Source organism: Aspergillus nomiae (assembly GCF_001204775.2).
Source record: "Aspergillus nomiae NRRL 13137 chromosome Unknown contig00117, whole genome shotgun sequence".
NCBI lineage: Eukaryota > Fungi > Ascomycota > Eurotiomycetes > Eurotiales > Aspergillaceae > Aspergillus > Aspergillus nomiae.
In genome coordinates, this window is record NW_015378172.1 from 57,842 (window position 1) to 77,183 (window position 19,342).

The 19,342-nt window shown below is 48.9% G+C and overlaps 9 protein-coding genes across 9 annotated transcripts; 4 read left to right on the forward strand and 5 right to left on the reverse strand.

Moving 5' to 3' along the window:
• Positions 1–14: 14 nt before the first annotated feature.
• ANOM_004979 (uncharacterized protein) lies at positions 15–1,607 on the reverse strand (the record flags this gene model as incomplete). The annotated part of the gene is made up of 3 exons (XM_015550236.1): positions 15–610; positions 798–1,354; positions 1,455–1,607. Coding segments are annotated over 3 exons (1,170 nt in total), but the record flags the coding sequence as incomplete, so codon positions are not given.
• A 336-nt stretch (positions 1,608–1,943) lies between these two features.
• On the forward strand, positions 1,944–3,508 carry ANOM_004980 (60S ribosomal protein eL6). Its single transcript, XM_015550237.1, has 3 exons — positions 1,944–2,087; positions 2,334–2,669; positions 2,774–3,508. Exons 1-3 carry the CDS (start codon positions 1,989–1,991, stop codon positions 2,924–2,926), a joined length of 588 nt encoding a protein of 195 aa, XP_015407316.1. The 5' UTR covers positions 1,944–1,988; the 3' UTR covers positions 2,927–3,508.
• A 120-nt stretch (positions 3,509–3,628) lies between these two features.
• Positions 3,629–4,905, reverse strand: ANOM_004981 (sterol desaturase family protein; the record flags this gene model as incomplete). The annotated part of the gene is made up of 2 exons (XM_015550238.1): positions 3,629–4,156; positions 4,324–4,905. Coding segments are annotated over 2 exons (1,110 nt in total), but the record flags the coding sequence as incomplete, so codon positions are not given.
• A 719-nt stretch (positions 4,906–5,624) lies between these two features.
• On the reverse strand, positions 5,625–6,768 carry ksrA (3-dehydrosphinganine reductase; the record flags this gene model as incomplete). The annotated part of the gene is made up of 3 exons (XM_015550239.1): positions 5,625–6,458; positions 6,511–6,642; positions 6,709–6,768. The coding sequence occupies 3 exons, from the start codon at positions 6,766–6,768 to the stop codon at positions 5,625–5,627; spliced, it is 1,026 nt and encodes a 341-aa protein (XP_015407314.1).
• A 494-nt stretch (positions 6,769–7,262) lies between these two features.
• Positions 7,263–9,268, forward strand: ANOM_004983 (something about silencing 10 family protein; the record flags this gene model as incomplete). The annotated part of the gene is made up of 2 exons (XM_015550240.1): positions 7,263–7,443; positions 7,503–9,268. The coding sequence occupies 2 exons, from the start codon at positions 7,263–7,265 to the stop codon at positions 9,266–9,268; spliced, it is 1,947 nt and encodes a 648-aa protein (XP_015407315.1).
• Positions 9,269–9,480: 212 nt separating this feature from the next.
• ANOM_004984 (MutS family protein MSH5) lies at positions 9,481–12,857 on the reverse strand (the record flags this gene model as incomplete). The annotated part of the gene is made up of 16 exons (XM_015550241.1): positions 9,481–9,594; positions 9,657–9,795; positions 9,857–9,895; positions 9,967–10,168; positions 10,226–10,337; positions 10,393–10,477; positions 10,532–10,566; positions 10,616–10,805; positions 10,857–10,946; positions 10,996–11,092; positions 11,150–11,504; positions 11,553–11,612; positions 11,660–11,737; positions 11,790–12,189; positions 12,244–12,622; positions 12,680–12,857. 16 exons carry the CDS (start codon positions 12,855–12,857, stop codon positions 9,481–9,483), a joined length of 2,553 nt encoding a protein of 850 aa, XP_015407312.1.
• Positions 12,858–13,550: 693 nt separating this feature from the next.
• Positions 13,551–15,986, reverse strand: hsp78 (chaperone ATPase HSP78; the record flags this gene model as incomplete). The annotated part of the gene is made up of 1 exon (XM_015550242.1): positions 13,551–15,986. The coding sequence occupies one exon, from the start codon at positions 15,984–15,986 to the stop codon at positions 13,551–13,553; it is 2,436 nt and encodes an 811-aa protein (XP_015407313.1).
• Positions 15,987–16,314: 328 nt separating this feature from the next.
• On the forward strand, positions 16,315–17,630 carry ANOM_004986 (translation elongation factor 1 subunit beta). The gene is made up of 4 exons (XM_015550243.1): positions 16,315–16,414; positions 16,500–16,539; positions 16,811–17,190; positions 17,247–17,630. The coding sequence occupies exons 1-4, from the start codon at positions 16,375–16,377 to the stop codon at positions 17,474–17,476; spliced, it is 690 nt and encodes a 229-aa protein (XP_015407310.1). The 5' UTR covers positions 16,315–16,374; the 3' UTR covers positions 17,477–17,630.
• A 369-nt stretch (positions 17,631–17,999) lies between these two features.
• ANOM_004987 (membrane magnesium transporter family protein) lies at positions 18,000–18,512 on the forward strand (the record flags this gene model as incomplete). Its single annotated transcript, XM_015550244.1, has 3 exons — positions 18,000–18,055; positions 18,143–18,392; positions 18,456–18,512. 3 exons carry the CDS (start codon positions 18,000–18,002, stop codon positions 18,510–18,512), a joined length of 363 nt encoding a protein of 120 aa, XP_015407311.1.
• Between the last annotated feature and the right edge of the window lie 830 nt (positions 18,513–19,342).

Here is a 19,342-nt window from a genome sequence, read left to right on the forward strand (position 1 = left end):
AAAAAATCCAGTGGGGAAACTCCCCCGGACATGCTTCAACATCTATTCAATGCAATTCATTTCATTTCAATCGGTTTCCATCTGGTTTCCCTGATCCGAGTCTTTAACATGATTCCGAACGCCTTGGAGAAAAGCCTCAACAGCATCACCACCACCCAACGGGACTCCGCCTCTACGCATAAATCCTCCATTTTCAACCGGGATCTTAAGGGCTTCACTAATGCTCGGTAATCCACCATCTCTGATAGCTACCGTCAAACTGGCAAGGCTTTGGCTGAATTGGGGCGAGTGCAGAACTTTTCTCAAGATATTCTTCTTTTGTGAAAGGTCAAGAGATGCCATGACGGCTTCGGTAAGCTCAGGGTCATCAACAGAAGACACATCCTCAACATCTTGTGCCAAGAGGAGCAATGCAGGCGGTAAGAAGCTCAAGAGATTATCAACAGTTTTATCATCTGCAGACTCTAGGAAAGGTAGCGTAGCGGCAGGTGGTAGTAGATCTTGCAAGGTGGTAAACGGTCTGTCGGGGTCCTGAGACTGGGTCGAATTCCTTTGTAAAGACTGCAAAAAGCTCTGCACGACAGAGGAGGGATCTGAATCAGCAGCGGCCCTGTAAGATCACCAGCGAGTCAGCCAACATTCAAGATTCAAACGTTCAAGGGGAAGCTAGAATAGATAAAGAGAAAGATAGAGAAAAGCGAGCACATTTCTATGAAAGGGTAGATTATATCCCAGGGGACAGATTAAACCAACGGGCATTACGCTCAGAAAATGTAAACGCAGAAATATGTACCTACGCTCTTCCACCGTCAGCACCACCCTCCCGCGATTCCTCGCCTTCTTCTCTAATGTCTCCCCCAGTTGCATCCGGGCCGGCACCTCCACTGTTGCCACCGTGGTTATGGCTGGGGTTATGGTCCACGCCCTCGACATCCTCCATAGTCTCATCATCACCATCAGGACCTCTAGGGAGATTGGCAATTTCGTGTTCCACATCAACATCCTCGCCTTGCAGTAGCGTGTTGACAATGTCTCCAAGCTTGAGATCCCTGGGGCTGAACCAGCTGGGGTCTTCCCCTTCGTGTTGAGACTTGGACTGTAGCCAGAAGAGATACCGTTGAGAGCTGGATGAGAATTTCAATACGTAGATCCGACCGTTTGTAGGATTCGCATTCCCGGCTGGCTTATAGGGAGTAAAGGTTCCATCCGATGGAACCATCACCAAGTCCAATTCAGGCTCCGTGTGAGGAGAAGAACGAGGGCGCCAACAGAAGTGTACAAGCTCATCTTCCGAATAGAGATAAATGTAACCGGGGGTGGGCTTTGGCTTAGCTGTGGAGCTATCACTGGATGTCTACCAAGCCACGTCCAGTAAGTAACAGGGAAGAAAAAAAAGTGAGGGAGTGGGGAGGTGTTGGAGCGATGCCAACAGTTGAAGCTCCGAGGAAACTCACATCCAAGTCACAGATACCCGCTTTAAACGTAATGATCGGAGTTATAGACATGATTGAAAACCAGGTCAAGATAAATACACGACGTGTTTGGAGAAGACAAATGGGTTTGGTTTTCGTCGTGAGATGAGAATCTCAACGGAGTAACGTGGAATGCGGACGAAGTCAGATCGAAGCAAGATACGTCAGTTACCACTGGAGGTGTTGAGGTGCTCGGGCGGTAAGCCAACTAGTGCTAGTAATACTCAGGTAGGTAAGCTCCATTACACCTTGGGTCTTTCTGCGACGCCGCAGGATGAAGGTTACTAAGACGTTGAACACCTCAGGCAGAAAGGCGGTGGCCAAGTCGGAGAAGCGGACTCAGCCCAATTCGGCACTAGTGGCTTTCGGCTCGAGCCCTAACGCACACACTCTCCCTTCGCACTTTCCCGCCTAGGCCGCGAGTAGTCTCATCAACTCCAACAACCACCCGCCGTCGACAACCACCACCACCCCCTCCCTTCATTCTTTTCAGTCTCCTTCGTCCCAGCAGCCAATATGTCGGAGACGAAGCAGTTTGGAAAGGGCCAGAGGACCGTGCCGGCTCAGAAGGCCCAGAAATGGTACCCCGTTGATGACGAGTCGCAGCCCAAGAAAGTCAGTACACCCTTGTGCAAAAAAAATACAAAAAAGGATTGGTGATGGAGATGCGGTTTCTTATGAACGAGTGCGACGATTGCGCCGGTCAATGAGCCATTTCGTGGTTGGAACAAGACCAGTGAATACGGAACTTTTGTTGATAAGGAAATCGCATCTTCGGCACGATCTACAACATCTCGGAAATTGCATGTTTGTAGATATAGGAACGAGCGTTCTGACATGGTTATTCTTCTATCCAAACAGGTCCGCAAGGCTGTTCGTCCCACCAAGCTCCGGGAGAGCCTTCAGCCCGGTACTATCCTGATCCTCCTCGCCGGTCGCTTCCGTGGCAAGCGTGTTGTCCTCCTCAAGCACCTTGAACAGGGTGTTCTCCTCGTCACCGGTCCCTTCAAGATCAACGGTGTTCCTCTCCGCCGTGTCAACGCCCGCTATGTGATCGCCACCAGCACCCGCATCGACATCAGCGGCGTCGACGCTCAGACCGTCGAGAAGGTCTCCACTCCCGACTACTTCACCAAGGAGAAGAAGGCCGAGAAGAAGACCGAGGAGGCTTTCTTCAAGCAGGGAGAGAAGCCCGAGGTACGTGTGCCGCGTCATTTGACCTGGATATATATGATAGATCTGGGCCGATGACCGCTCGGTAAGATGGTTTTGTGGTATGCTAACTCGAGAATCAACAACAGAAGAAGAAGGTTGCCAGCGCCCGCGCCAGCGACCAGAAGGCCATTGACCAGTCCATCCTGGCCTCCGTCAAGAAGGAGAACTTCCTTGGCAGCTACCTCGCCAGCACTTTCAGCCTCCGCAACGGTGACAAGCCCCACGAGATGAAGTGGTAAACGTGCGACGCGGCGGCCGCGGGTTCGGTAGTTATTGTGGAGGAATTCATGTGAGGGGCGGCTTGAATGCGGATTGGCATTCCCAATGTGGGAAGCGCTTGCAGCGCAGGAGGAACAGCTCATGAAATATGTAACTCGAGTCGGGCTCCGTCTTTGCTCCTTAGGATTACGGTCAATTCGGAAAACCGGTTGTTATTTCTGTTTCACGATCAGTCTCTCCTGCGTCGCCAATTCGCAGGACCTATAAATGAGCCGAAATGAAAAGAAAAAAAAGAATAATACCTTTTCCAGCTGTTATATGATCCCCCTTTAACGTGCGGCTGGGAGTTTGTCATGTCTAGTATGATACATCATCCATCGATTTCCAGGTTCGGGTGACAATCAAAAATTGGGAATTCAAGTTTCTGTTAAGATTCACTATATCAGCATTCCAGATGCCGCTCTGAACTGTAATGATCTTGTGCCCGTGGACTCTCCAGCTCTCTCTGTGACTCCGATACGATATATCCAATACAAATGTACAACCCGCGGTCTCCCCATGATCAAGCTTCATAAATGATTTAGTATCTAAAAATCCAATTCTCCCCGCGCCATACACAAACCAAAAATTTATACCCAGAAGACATCACTCATCATCGGTTAGGGCACATACCCCAACCTTCTAGAACATGACCCATATACATTCATATCGCATCAGAAACCCTAATAATCATTCCTCCGCCTCCTCAACTTATACCGTTCATCCCTCCTCTTCCTCGTAGACTCTTCAATCGCCCGTCTAATTTGCTCATCAATCATCTCCTTCTCACTCAAAGCCTCCTCCAACTCCTCCTCATCCTCGTCTCCTCCCACAGTAGTCCCACAAATCCAATCGAGGATCCCCCACGGGCCGAAATTCCCTTCCGCCCCACTGAGTACATGCATATCCATTCTGCGTGCGATCCCGCCCAGGAAGAAGCTCGTCGGCATAACAGAGTACCCGGAGAAGGCGAATGTCTCCTCGATGGATATCACGGTGAGGTAGAGGAGGTACGTGAGCATGTGGAAGCGGAAGAACATGGCGGGCAGATAGGTGGGGGTGAAATTGGAGAGAAGGTAGGCGAGTGGGTGGTCATAGTGTGCTGTGAGGGGGAAAGGAGCTCGTAGAGAATGGTACCATTTCCGGTGGTATTTGGAGACTTGGTAGTCCGGGGAGTGGAGGATGAAACGGTGGACGTTGTAGGTTAGGATCTATTTTATCATCCCAACAATAAGATGTTAGTTTACTCTGGCATTCTTTTCTGGGGTGTTGTGGGTGAAAGGGGGGGGGGGGGGGGGGTTCGTTTTGGTTCTCTTCGATATGTTTATGTTTCTAATGTATGGATTGGGCTGGATTGGAATGGATTAGACCAACTCACCTCTCTTGCTAGCAATCCCCGCAGTAGGTCTTTCACCATCTCCCAGGGCATCGGTAACTTCATTGAGACCCTCAGTGCACTCCGCATTCCGAATAGCTCTGTCCGAACTTCCTCAATCGCTGCTTGTGCGGCGAAGCTCAACCCAATATTGAGAATAGCCCATCCCGCAACCTTGAGATCCTTCATTCGGACTTTTCCCCGTTTACTTCCTGCCGGGAGACCAGCTTCACCCTGCGCTTTTACAACAACAGCAGCGGAGGGGGTCAGGATATCGAAGAGGAAAAACAGAAGCGACGGGAGTAGAAAGAACAGGAGTCGCACAGCTGCGGTGCCGAATAGCTCGACTCGGAGTGGAGGATGCGACAGCACGAGGGTCGTCCATGTCATGTAAAAGAAGATTATATTGAGACTCGTACTGTAGGAGGAAATCGTGGGGACCAGGAAGAGAGAGAGCACTGGTAATGAGAGGAGCGCGTCCATTGTGTGTGTGTGTGTGTGTGTGTGCGCGTGTGTGTGGTGTGTGTTGCGATGTTGACCGCACTTCTGATTGTAGGTGGTTATCTTTTTATGTATCTGATTTATACGTTCGGCTTAGGATGCATTGTAGGTACTCAAAGAAAATAACAGTATAAACAACCGACGGGGTATTCTGAGATAGGATCAATTCCATCCAGGTCTATGTCATCGTCGCCATGGAGGGTCATAAGCATATATGGAGGTGGCTTTGGGCAATCAAAATGGAAATCCGTTTGCAGCCTTAGTGGCTGAGTGGCACGACGTCACACTCACGATCCACATGCCAACTGAAATTAATCTTGCCCGATGTTGCCTAAGGTAGTGCTACCACTTAACTTTATTCCATCGTATTTTCCTGGAATTTCTATAACTAACCCAGACAGTTCATCATGTATTGATCTGTCATGGCGATCGACGGTAACTTCTTACTACGTGCCAGCTTATGTTTTCATAGAGACAGAGAGAAGAAAAAAAAAAACTATTATATATATATATATTTATACACTTGTACAAATCCCGATTTTCACCCAACCTGCCGGGCACCATGTCAGACGACAAAGTTTTCATTCCAGGGACAAGACTTCAAACAGTCGAATGGCACGTGTTTAGCGTGGACCTAATGTAGGTACGGCTTAATAACACGGAATACGACAGTTCATAGACAGGAACACCAATAGCAGGTACGGATCTAAGGATAAGCGAATCAGGCTGCGTAAGGATGCTCATGGGTATCTAATCATACACCGCACAACATAACATGTCATCTCCTCTCCCAAAACCGCGCCTTACTCTGACGTCCGGGACGACGGGATACCGTTCTTCATACCCCAGTTCCAGGCCTGCTTTCGGAGATCAGGAATCACCTGCAAGAATGCCAAGCTGCTGAGCCAGCTGGTCAATGTGTCGCGGACAGTAGAGTTCCTTGGGCTGCCTCCCATGGCGCTTCCCTTCATTACATGCCCAACAAACATAGTTGTAATAAGGTATTCACCTCTTTCCAGTGCTGCAATCGCGATTCTCGCGACTTCGCCAGGAGTTTGTGGCTTGTCAGCCGCCTCCAATTGTTTTGTCAACTCAGGCTTGAGCTTCTGTTCGTTGTCGAAACCGGGGCTCAGAATTCCCATCGGGAAAACCGTGTGAACCTTGACGTCGGCAGAAGTAGCATTGATCTGCGATTTTGATTGACGAGTACCGTTATACATTTCAATCTCCTGATTGAGGGTGTCGGATAAAGAACGAATCGCCGCCTTGGCAGGAGAATAAGGCCCGTACCCGGCGATCGGTACAAAAGCCAGTGTGGAACATGTAAAAATAAGATGTCTTCGTGGGTTTGTCGTCTGTTCGCTTGGGGGGACAGGTACAAGCCACTTTCTGAGTGTCGCATGGGCGGTGTTCGCCGCAGTCCAATAGACCGTATCCATCTGATCTCTGAGCGTTTGGACTGGAGTGTCGACAAAGAACCCAGGGTTACAGTAGCCTGCGCAGCACCACACGACGTCAGGGGGAAGCCCATAATTCCACTCAGTGACCTCTTCGATGATCTGCTCGCATTGCGCGGCGTTCGTAAGGTCGGCACTGATGTAATGAAACTTTTGCCTGTTCAAATTTGCAGCCGACGCCTAAGAATGGTAAGCATCTTCTAGCGTAGTGCATGCAGACATGGTGGTTTACCTTAACCTCATCAAGCGCATCTTGAAGTTTCTGGACTGTTCGTGCAACGAGGACAACGTTCGCACCCTTTGCGGCAAGTTGACAAGCTACAGCCTTGCCCATACCTTCGGAGCTACCCGTAATCACTACGGTCTATAAGAAGGATGGTCATGATTAATAGTTTGTTTACGGGAAAGAGAGAGATCATATATCGCATACCCTGCCCTCCACGACGAACTCGTTCTGTTGAGATCCGAAACCCAACATCTTGGGAAGCATCTTGGTAACTGTATATAGGAAGAACCCGCAAAGAATGACGGAAACCCCCAATTGGGTGGGAGATAGGTCGTTAGGATGAAGGAGAGTACTTGATGCATGGGGAAAAGAAGACGAGGATGAGGATTCCACGGATATAAGGTGAACGACTTGGCCAGAGAACAAAGTTAGTCCGTTAATGAAGGTCAATTGAGCCTGCTGCTTCCTCTTCAGTCGAAGTTCGGTTGCCGATCATCAAGATGGTTTGAAAGCCTTCAGGTCGGAGCTTCCGTACATCAAGCAATGGATACAGTGGGGGCCTTCCGATTTGGTGGCATTCCGCCTGTAACAATCTGTATCGCCGGTCAAACACTGCAAACTTTACCCACAGGAGACTAGTGTCTTCAAGGCGGTAAGCGTCCCGCCCAAAATTTTATCGCGGAGGTTTATCGATTCCGCAGATTTGGTCTGGACTACAGAGTAGATCAATCTCTTTTTGTCCATCCAAGAAGTCAGTCATGGGCAAAAGAAAGGCGGGTGGTCGCCCTGCGGCCAGGAAAGAGTCCGCCCCAGCACGTACGAAATTCAACATCGAGGAGAGGTTTGACGACTCCGAAGATGAATTCCAGACGGGTCGTGATCAAGTCCTGCTGGAGGAAGCACCGGAGGCAAAGAGACGGCGGAAGGTGATCCAGGAAGGTTAGTCTATGCAGTGCCTCGTGGCTGTAATTGTTTTCTGACGAGGCGACTTTTTTTAGAGGAAATGCTCCAGCCGTCTGATGAGGAAATCATGGGTTACGAGTCGGTGGACGAAGACGACTTGGATGACGACGAGGACATGGACGAGGATGACTATGGTGAAGAGGATGAGATAGACGACGAAGAACTCTTACGTCCCAAGACAAAGCGCGGTGGTGCTGCGGGGTCTGATTCCGAGGACGAGGACGAGGACGGCATTGCTGCTTGGGGTTCATCGAGGAAAGACCTTTACAATGCGGATCAAATAGAAACTGAAGCGGATGCTCTTGAGGAAGAGGAAGAAGCTAAGAGACTCCAACAGAAGCACTTGCAAGCGATGAATGAGGCAGACTTTGGCTTTGACGAAACCGAATGGGCCGAATCTGGCAAAGGACAAGAAGATGGGGAAGGTGATGCTGGAGAAGTAACGGAGGTTCTCCCACAGTTGGAAATCACAGACGATATGAGCACAGAGGAGAAACTGAAGATTTTGAGGTCGAGATACCCCGAGTTCGAGCCATTGGCTAAGGATTTCATCGACCTTCAGACAACACATCGCACGCTTGCAGAAGCCGCCGAGGCTGCTAAGACCACTAAAGATGCAGTCCCCGAAGTTGCCCCAGTCCCTGTCATCAAATTCCGTGCCCTGTCGGCTTATCTCGGTACTTTTGCTATGTATCTTGTGCTTTTAACATCGTCTCGAGATGCCTCTGGGAATCCGGCTCCCTTGTCCCCGGCTCAGCTTCGATGGCACCCGGTCATGGGCGCCCTAGTGAAGTTTCGTAAGCTTTGGGAGTCTGCCAAAGACCTTACTGCTCCCGAAGTGTCGGATGTCGAGGAAGATATGGACAGCGAAGAAGATGTATCTGTCGCCCCTGTCGCCAAGCAGCAGAGCTTGAATAAGGAGGCGCAAATTCCCAAGAAAAAGAAGGAGAAGGTCTCTAAAGCGCAGCGCATGGCCGAGGCAGCACAGGCAGAGGCCGAAGCTCGTAGGGCACAGAGATTACGGGAGACAGAGGCCAATCTGGCGGATCTCTCGAATCTTGTCACCAAGCCTGGCAAGAAGAGAGCCGCCCAAAAAGCTAAACAATCCTCTAAAGCTGCTGATGACTCCGACTTCGGTGATGAAGATGCTCTTACTGCTAAGGAGGCTGAGGAGAAAGCCAAGCAGAAGCGTTCTCTCCGTTTCTATACTTCCCAACTTGCGCAGAAGGCAAACAAGCGCACTGCTGCTGGTCGCGATGCTGGTGGTGATGCGGATATACCTTATCGTGAACGTTTGAGGGATCGCCAGGCTCGCCTGAATGCTGAAGCTGAGAAGCGTGGTAGACAGAAGCCTAAGGAATCCGAACAACTGGGCGGCGACAGTGACGACGAAGATCATCGGGTTGCCAATGAGCTTAGAGGGGACCAGGGCGGATCGGATGATGACGATTATTATGATATGATTGCTGCACGTTCCAAGCAACGCAAGGATGATAAGAAGGCGCGTGCTGAAGCGTACGCCGCCGCTGCCCGTGAAGGAGGTCAAGTGGCAATCCAGGAGGAGGTTGGACCAGATGGCAAACGAGCCATCACATACCAAATCGAGAAGAACAAGGGTCTTGCGGCCAAGCGGAGCAAGGACTCCCGCAATCCCCGTGTCAAGAAGAGGAAGAAGTTTGAAGAGAAGAAGAAGAAGCTGGGTAGTATCCGCCAGTTGTACAAGGGTGGTGAAGGTCGTGGTGGCTATGCTGGTGAACTTACTGGTATCAAGAAGAACCTGGTTAAAAGTGTCAAGCTATAGAATTGTCCCCTTGGTTGTTTCTTTGCGGTATGAGTGGATACTTATAGTCCGGGCGTTCGATCTCGTGATATCAAAAAGGATTTGTGTGTACATATATAATTCATATGATAAAACCTCTGTTCGAGTCCCTTTCCTCCCCAGTCTGGTGTCAAAACAGGCACATTCTATTTAGTACTACTAGCAACACAAACTGCCTCGCTGATATCGTCAAGTTATACCCCCCAATTTTTGGTTTCTCCGACAAGCATGTTTAGCATATCACTCACAGCTTCGTCGCTCCCTTCCGTTGACAGGTCTAAACCTAGAAATCTTCTCGCAAGCATGTCCTTCCATAATGTCAGTCTCTTGCGTGCCACACAAACACCAGAAGACAATAGCAATGCCCTACCGCTTCTTCCAAAGCGTGCATTTCCTCCGCTGACAACATGGCACAAGCGGCTGTCAGGTTTTCTCCACGAACAGCGAGAGATGCCAGCTCATTTGCCCGTTCTACGATCGTCTCGTTGATTCCGTTCAGTGCCGCACAACTATCTCATCCATGCAAGTCAGATACAAGACCAATACATACTGCGTATACTTGAAACGCACATTGGTCCATAGCTCTTATCGCTCCGGCCTAGGCGGAAGCTATTCCAGTATCTCGTTAGCAGATCAACTTCGTATTATGCAAATGAAGCTTCGGTCAATCTGGAACGGACTTATATAGATATGTGATTTGATCTTCCGCTTTGCAGGATTCTTCGCAAACCTGAACCTCCATATGACCGAGCAGCAGCCGGGGTCCTGGCTTGAGAAACTCATTCTCGAGTATCTCATGGAAATGTGTTGCAGCAATAACCTTCGGCGCATTCTCGGCTATAAGTAAGTGGTTAAGAATCCCGCAGATTAACCCGATACCATCTACAGCAAATATGTCAGTGTCTGATATGGAAAATAGTGTAAGCGAATGACACCGACCGCTCTCGCTGGTACCCTTGCCAAACTCATCTATTATCAACAGGCTGCGTTCGGTCATCTGCTTTAAGTCAAACGATACTTGTTGCAGATCGTTCATAAATGTGCTCTGGATCTGGAGCGGCATTAGCCTTATACGTCAGTGGATACAGGTTGATTGCTTCTCTCACCTGGGAGACACTATCTTGGCTATTAGATTTGACGAGTATCTTATCTGTTATCCCCATTTCGACACTTTCGGCTGGAACGAAGCTACTGTATTCAGTTACATGTAGATAGCATGACCAGGTGATTCACTGCCCTACATACCTTCCCACTTGTGCCAAATAAATGATTAAAGCAACCTGACGTTTATTACACAATGAATCCCCTTGTTGGGAGCGTCATACTTACCTGCTTCATATAAATGCTCTTTCCGGAGTAATTCGGGCCTGTTAATAGCAACATGTTTGGATTCCCCCATGTTTCGAGAGCTGTTTGGGATTTTGATGAAGAACATGGAGCCCATGCACCCAGCTTCCCTCCAACTAACAGGGTATCGTTCGGCACATATGATGAGACAGTCAATTCTTGGAGAATATGACTACCGAATTGTCAGCAAGCGCCGATAAGTCTCTCCCTCGCTTAGATTTACCGGCCTCCTTTGATGCTGATTACATTCTCGCGCACCAATTTGGGGCGGGTCAAGCTATAGAAACTTGCTGCCTGTGACATGGCAAGAAGGCTGCGGGAGATCAGTCTATGTCTGTCAAGAGGACGTTGAGAGCGCTTACCTGTCAATGTGACCACATATATCTGACGCCTCAAGAAGCACTTTCTCATATTGAAGCACTTTTTGTGCTAGCTCATAGACAATCTCAATCTCTTTTTCTTATAGACAAAAAAGAATCAGCACAATATGCGCAGACCGTATAACTTAATACGTACCACATATTAGCCCATAAATATCGCCCAATTTCTCGTCCATCTCCCTCATCCTAAAGTCTTTAAAGTATGCCCGGTTCTCTGTGACAAAAATGAGTTCCCAGTCATCATCGGAGCCAGTGAAGGTTGCCTCGCCCCTATCGTTCAGCGGGATTGCGATATTGAAGCCAAGCTGGGGGAAGTATATCACATTCACATCAATGTCAAGGCTTTCCGGGATGGTACTCGCAATATCTATTGCAACTTGCTTCAACAAACTGCTTAAACCATCATAGCTGTCTTTCATCTTGTCAAGTTCCCTGTCTAGCCCCGGCTTTACCACCGTCCTACCTTGCTCCTCAGTGCTATCAATATCGACCTGTTAGTCGTTAGTCGAGACCTCTCTAAGTAGGCTTAAGTTCCTTACTATCTCTTGGATCATCCGTCCAACTCTGTATAGCTGAGCCTCTTCCAAAACCCAAAGAGCCTGGAACATCAGTGTACACATCGCAGTCGGAGTGTTGTTACACTTACTTTCTGAAGCAACGGCAGTTCGTTCCCGGAGGCAGTTTCCTTGAGGGCATCATGAATATCAATACCGTAGAAAGCAAACTAACAAACTTTCAGTATTTTGCTATATATACCCTTACCATGGTTGACTTACAGCTAGCAATGTGGCCCATACTGTACTCTTGAAGCCCGTTAGTTTCCCACTTCCGGTACTTATTCCTTTTCGAAGGTTGATCATCACGGGACGGAGGTTTTTAATATGTTTGAGACTCTTCGTAAGTTTGTTTAGCGGATTGTAATTATCTGGCCGTAAATATACGCCAATAAAAGCATGGCGTTCGCGTATGACATTTATGTCAATACTTGGGCGGAGGAAAATCTGCTTAAGTCGGTGTCGTCCCTGCGGGCTATAGGCAAAGCGTTGGAATAAACCGTATACCGAAAGACCCTCCTTCGAGGAGGATGACTTTTTTCCTGGTCCCTGATTGACCATACTTGGATGGGACTCCGACTCCATTATTTGAAGTGCTAACAATGTCCTTCCACTCAGAAACCTAGTCTAAGGTAAGATAAATGGTTTTGGTAGTTTTTGAGAAACGGAAACACACATGGTTCCTTGTAAGCTGAGCATTTCGACAGAGCGCACCTGGAAGTATGATGAAGTCTCATCACTGGAAGCAGGCATACCCGTTGCCCTTCGCCTTTGAAGGTGAGTGAGAACGGCACCTGCACAGCCAATCGTCACTTGATTCTCCATGTCGATCGAACTGGGAATGTGTAAGAACCTGCCATCCTGTAAGGTAAAATCCAGACTCTCAGTGTCCATCTGCTCAGTATCAATTAGTCCATTGTGGGGTACGAGGAACCTGATGCGTTGCTCGTGCTCCGAAGATATCTCCAATGCCACTAGCTTGTTCTTCGCATTGAGGTAGCTAAATTCTTGGGATGGACGAACATCAAGCTGATAAGGAAGGTAAGATTGACTACCTATTCATCGTTTTATCAACCTCCAACTCTCAGCCGCTAGATACTCCTGGAGCTTACTGTTTCTTTGCCCACACTCGTCTGTGTCTTGTGAACAGAGATAGTAGACTCGCGGTGAAAGTAGGAGTGCAGTAGGCTTAGTCTGAAGGACCACTAGGGCTTGATTAGTATCTTTGAACCGATGAAATGGATCATTTAACGAACGGCTATCAAGGATCTCGGTGCCAGCCGATTGCATGTCTCCTAACAAATAGAGTGTCTCTTCCTGTGCCGAATAATATGAACAACCCACAGTGCCGGATTCTCTCATATCAACGGCTACTATCACTTGATCAAGATCGTCATCAGTGAGCTGTTGGATCGGGCTACCAGGTAGATAGCCTCGGGAATCATTGAACAGTGGTTGCCTCAATATGGGGGATATTCGAGAGCTAGAAGGAGAGTTGTATGATGCACTAGACTGTGTACCTCTGTCATGGCTAAGTCTAGAATGGGAAGAATGCGATGTGGTGTTTGAGTGATATGTTGTTCGTCTTTTCTTTGTTTGACTTTTCATAGTGTTAGGTCAATGATATTTCTCGAGTGGCTATTTATTGTCCATGGAAAGCAGATGTTGTCAAAAGGCTACGAGTATACTAGAGCGAGGGCCTTGGGGCCTAAGGCTCCGAATATCAGTCCACCAGGTTGTTTTTAGTATTGTAGGGTTCAAGAAGATAATAACGAGCATTCTGGTCAAAAGTCATATACATATGTAACTAAGCAACACTATAGTAATGTACACACAAAAGCGGAGATCTCGTTAATATACATAGACATCATTAAGAGTAAAGACATTCTCAACACCATATTTCCCAACCTACATACAGAACCTGCCTGGGTTATCTAACTCCCGCAAAGAAAAGAAAAAGGATACAAGTTCATGTCAACATATTTATGGGTTTTCGGTCTCTGTCGGGTATGTGGCGTTTGTTGCGTCTTCAGTCTTTGCTCCTTTTGCAGTAACTTCAAGCCCACTTTTGTCGGCGTTGAATGAAACATGGGCGGTTTGCCCAGAGGTAACTTCACCACGAATGATTTTATCGGCCAACCTGTTACCGATTTCCTTTGCGATCAGACGGTTGAGGGGACGAGCACCATATCTAGGGTCGTATCCTTTTTCGCAAAGCCAGTCCTTGATCTCACTGTCCACCTGCAGAGTCATCCTCCTATCGTCGAGCCTTGATTGGAGCTCTTTGAGTCTGATATCAACAATGTCCCTAAGAGCTTCTCGAGAGAGCCTCTTGAAGATAATAAATTCATCGATCCGATTGAGGAACTCCGGGGGATATGCATGTTGCACAACATCCATGACTGCCTTCTTGGTATCAGGGGAAACTTCACCCTTATCTGTCTGCTTGATAGTATGCAAGGGGTCCGAGCCCACAAGGATATCAGCTCCCAGGTTAGAGGTAAGGACAATAAGGGTATTCCTGAAATCAACCTTGTGTCCCTGAGCATCCGTGAGGAAGCCCTCATCCAAAACTTGAAGCAGCAAAGCAGATATATCCCGATGAGCTTTTTCAAACTCATCGAACAAAAGGACAGCATACGGTTTCCGTCTGACGGCTTCTGTCAGCTGGCCGGCATCATCGTAGCCTACGTAGCCGGCGGGAGAACCGATTAAGCGACTGATCGTGTGTTTCTCTTGGAATTCGCTCATGTCAAATCTCACAACCGCTGTCTCGGTGGAAAACAAAAACTCGGCCATTTTCTTGCAGAGTTCGGTCTTTCCAACACCAGTAGGGCCGAGAAACATGAATGAGGCCAGTGGCCGATTTTCTCCACTCAGACCTGCTCTCTGCATGCGGACTGCGTTGGCTACTGCAGAAAGCGCCTCGTCCTGGCCACGAACTGACTGCCGCAGAGTGTCTTCCATCCGGATCAGTTTTTCAACTTCTCCGGCCATGAGCTTGTTGACAGGAATGCCGGTGGTCCGGGAAACAACGTTCGCAATATCATCCGCTGTAACAGAGTCATGGATTAGACTCTGGGATCCTGCAACCTGCTCTTCACCTTCCTTCGGCAGCTTGGCCTCGAGACTTGGAATGGTGGAGTATCTCAACTCTCCGGCTTTTGCAAAATTTCCTTCTCTCTGAGCCTGCTCAAGTTCGAAACGAGCACGCTCTAGTTCCTCTTTGGTGCGCTTGAGTGTCTCGATTTCAGCCTTCTCTTTCTCCCAAGTCTCAGTCAATTTGGCGGCTTCTTCCTGTTTGGCTTTTAAGTCTTCCTGTAGTTTTTCTCGTCTCTCACGACTGCTGACATCGGTTTCCTTGCGCAGGGATTCGAGCTCGATCTGGATAGTGGTGATGTCTCGATCCAACTCACGAATTACATCTGGCTTTGATTCTTGCTGCAATCGTAGGGCTGAGGCGGCCTCATCCACTAGATCGATAGCCTTGTCTGGAAGGAAACGGTCGGTGATATAACGGTTACTGTAAGTTGCTGCCGCCACCAAAGAACCGTCTGTGATCCGCACACCGTGATGGACTTCGTACTTGTTCTTTATACCACGCAAGATCGATATAGTGGCGGCCACGGACGGCTCTCCGACCATGATCGGCTGGAACCGTCTCGCCAAGGCGACATCCTTCTCAATCAATCTGTACTCGTTCAAAGTGGTAGCGCCACAGCACTGAAGCTCGCCCCTAGACAAGGCCGGTTTCAAAAGGTTGCTAGCATCGATGCTGCCCTCTGCCTTTCCTAGACCAAGCAAAGTGTGGAGCTCGTCAATGAATAGGATCACCCCGCCCTGCGCCTCCTCGACCTCTTTGAGAACGGATTTCAAGCGTTCTTCGAAATCACCTCTGAATTTTGCACCAGCTATAAGCGCGCCTAGATCTAGGGAGATGACACGTTTGTCCTTGATACTCTCCGGGACATCTCCCTGGACAATCCTTTGAGCCAAACCCTCCAAGACCGCTGTCTTTCCAGTGCCAGCCGCTCCTATCAGTACTGGGTTGTTTTTCGTTCTTCTTGACAGAACCTGAATAGTTCGATGAATTTCAGCGTCTCTCCCGATGACGGGGTCCAGCTTGCCGGCCTTCGCCTTTTCGGTAAGATCAACACCATATTGTTCTAAAGCTGACTTCTCCGGCTCACCTCCCAAATTCATGCGGTGAGTACCACCGGGAGGGTGAGGCCGTCCACTGGCATAATTGCGAGCCGGTGCTATAGGCTGGAATAAGGAGGTCTTAGCGGCGATGGAAGGAAGAATCCGGGCGTGCGAAGGTAAACGTAATTGTTGAGTAGGGTGGAATATACGGTTTGGCGATGCTAGCGCTGGGGAGCGTAACAATCGACCTCGAGCGATATGTAACCTTGAAGCCATGGCTAGCAATGGGTTCGAGATTGGGAGGTTTTGGATTGAAAGTGCTAATCGAGGTCATCCATGCGAGAGACTGTGACATGCCTATATACTCCGGAGTACTGTAGCAACCCCAAGCATCGTGACGCTTCTCGAAAGCTCCACCGCGGCGGCAACGGTGAGTGGCGGAAGCTCTCCTCGAGGGCCGACGAGCTCCGTCGGGGATCACGTGCGGCCCCGTCGAGGGGCAATTTGGCCGCCGTCGAAAATTTCACCCCTTGAGTGGATCTGGTGCCGAAAAAAATTGGTTTCCAACGCCTTCCCCCTCTTGCTCTCCTATATATTACTCCTCTCCCTCCCCCTTACTTCCCAATTCAACCATATATTTTTCACACATAAATCACTCGTCACAATGGGTTTCACCGATTTCGTTTCTGACGCTGGCCTCACTCGTACGTTTCTTCTTTTCCTTTCATTTCCTTGAGCCCTTCTCTCTTCATTGCTTGAATGGTCCTGAAAGCTAATGTTGCCCCTCAGTTGCTAACAACTGGTTCACCACCAGGAGCTACGTTGTTGGGTAAGTGGCTTCTTTTTCTTTTTTGCATCGTCTCTTTCTTCGAACCCCATGCAGCCCTATGTTTCCTGTTTTATATGATGAAAACAAATTGGTCCGTGTTTATGAGGCGGCTTAAGACCCCGCTGTAAGACTACACAACTTTGCGAGCAATCGCGTTTCTGATCTCCAGGAAAATTTTTTTCCCCACTATCTGCAATTCGTTGCCTGTTTTTGCTTGAAGGCCACTACAGTAGATGTCTTTATGCATTCCCGATGACTAACTGGCAACTAGCCATGCTCCTTCTCAGGCCGATGTCGTGACCTTCAAGGCCTTCTCTGCCGCTCCTGACGCCGAGAAGTACCCTCACGTTGCCCGCTGGTACAAGAACATTGCTTCCTATGAGGCTGAGTTCGGCTCTCTCCCTGGTGATGCCTCCAAGCCCCACACCACCTACGGTCCTGAGTCCACCGAGCTCCCCACCAACCCTAAGGACAAGCCCGCCGATGATGATGACGATGACATGGACCTCTTCGGCAGTGACGACGAGGAGGAGGACCCTGAGCTCGTCAAGAAGCGCGAAGAAAACCTTGCTGCGTACCATGCCAAGAAGGCGGCTAAGGGCCCTAAGCCCGCTGCGAAGTCCATTGTCACCCTTGAGGTCAAGCCTTGGGGTATGTAGCCTGCGCTTACTGCTACCCCTGGAAAATATACGCTAACAATTCTGCAGATGACGAGACCAACCTTGAGGAGATGGAGGCCAACGTCCGTGCTATTGAGAAGGAAGGCCTTGTCTGGTCCGCCTCTAAGTGGGTTCCTATTGGCTACGGTATCAAGAAGCTTCAGATCAACCTGGTTGTTGAGGACGAGAAGGTCTCCCTTGACGAGCTCCAGCAGCAGATCGAGGAGGACGAGGATCACGTCCAGTCCACCGATGTCGCTGCTATGCAGAAGCTGTAAATGAAACGTTTATGAAGATAAATGGTGTGATGAAGGATTTTTCATGTTATCGACGGAAACCAAATTCATGAATTTAAAACAAACAACTAGCTAGAGCTCGATCAGCATTGTCTGATTGTTCTGATGAAAAAATGAAAAAATACCCCAATATTAATACATCGGTATTCCATCCCAGTAAACCCATACCTCTAGGATATGCTGTTGAACCTGTCACACATGATGCTTTGAACGAACTCAATGTTCAGTGGTGAGCTTGCATTGGTGCCCAACTTTTTTTTGGCTTTTGGTGAACGTGGGGTTGTGGGAAGGACTAAGCGTGTTTGCACAAGTGGTTTCTTTAGACCACCGTAGAAGCTAGACTGCTCTCTGAAAGAAACATCGTTACTAAGCTTTGCTGATACCGACGCTCAGTCACATCAGAACCATCTGGGGATTCGTGCATTTCTGTGGCAGAAGCGGACAGAAATTTTCCGAGTCCTAATATCTCATCATCTGTCAACTGATCAGGTTACACTGGGTGACCATGGGGCTTATCTCACGTTTGGTGACGTTCTTCGGACTCGTCCTCCTTGCCCATGCGTGAGTACCGCAATTTCTCTAACAAAATACAATCCCCTTGTTATTTTCGCATCAGGATCGCTTACCAAAGTTCTCGGGGGAAACCAGGGGTTACTCCGCACATGAGCATACGGTCTTGTACAGCAATGCCCGCCTCTCCGCCTCTACCGCTCTTCCGCATGATATCGTCATCGAAGCTCTAGTATCCCTCGTTCTCGTTTCCGTGGGCCTAGTGTTGGGTGCGCCTAAATTGAAGCCGATTAGCTGGAGCCAGTGGGCTGGGGAGATCGAGAAGGAGGGTGGTGGCAGAAACCCCTACCGGAGGCTGGAGGAGAGATATAACTTCTGGGACGTGCGGGTAGGTGCTATATTCCCTTTCCGATGGAGTCTGGCCTTTAAGGATATATTCTGACAGCATCAGAGCAAACGGAAAGAATTTGCGGATTGGATCAAGGGTGAGAATCCTCTCAAGGAGTGACGGGTGTTTTTGATATAGAAAGTTGTCTGGGATGATACCTTGATGTATAGTTATATCAGTCAAAAGCAATTAATGAGTGGTTACTCCTCGGTCTGCGTTACTATTCCTATTGCATTGCTTCGGATCTAATAGTTCGGACGCTGGTTGCCAGCTGACTCTGTGTAGAGTAGACAATGAGCGAGATGCAGTTACAGGGTATCTGGTGTCGTGGACTCGGGGGGCGCTTCACTGTATGTGTTGTCTGCTATTTATCTTTTGGAACGATGTCCTGGCCCTACCTAAGAGACACTCTGTCATATCTTCCAGTACTCTGAGGACAACATGAATGGCTGATTGGCTGTTTCATTGCACACTACCTTGGTTCACTTCAGGTATGACAGAATCTCCGATCTGTTCAAGCCCCAGAAAACCAGCATTGCATCTTTGGTTCTCCATGACTCCTTTAATGCATTCAACAGCTAAATTATCAGCCCTTATTGATAACTCCTGAAAACATAGAATCATACATTAGCCCCAACAATGCCCTGGCCATCCCCCAAACACCACACTCCCAACTGGCCGTCATCTATCATCCAAACCACCACCCCAAACACAATAAGACCTCCATGTCAGACAAAACCCCTACTTGAACACCCCATCCACACAGGATATATCCAAACCCCTCCCCAAACCCAGCAGATACCAACTCCGCCCCCCCTCTCACCAAATGGCGGCACAAACCGAAAGGAAATGGAGCATGTCTCAAATCCCCCAACCCACATTACCAGCACTACAAGAATAGAAGGCCGAGCGAGCTCCCCCGAAGCTCCATAGAGAAGTCAATTGGGCAT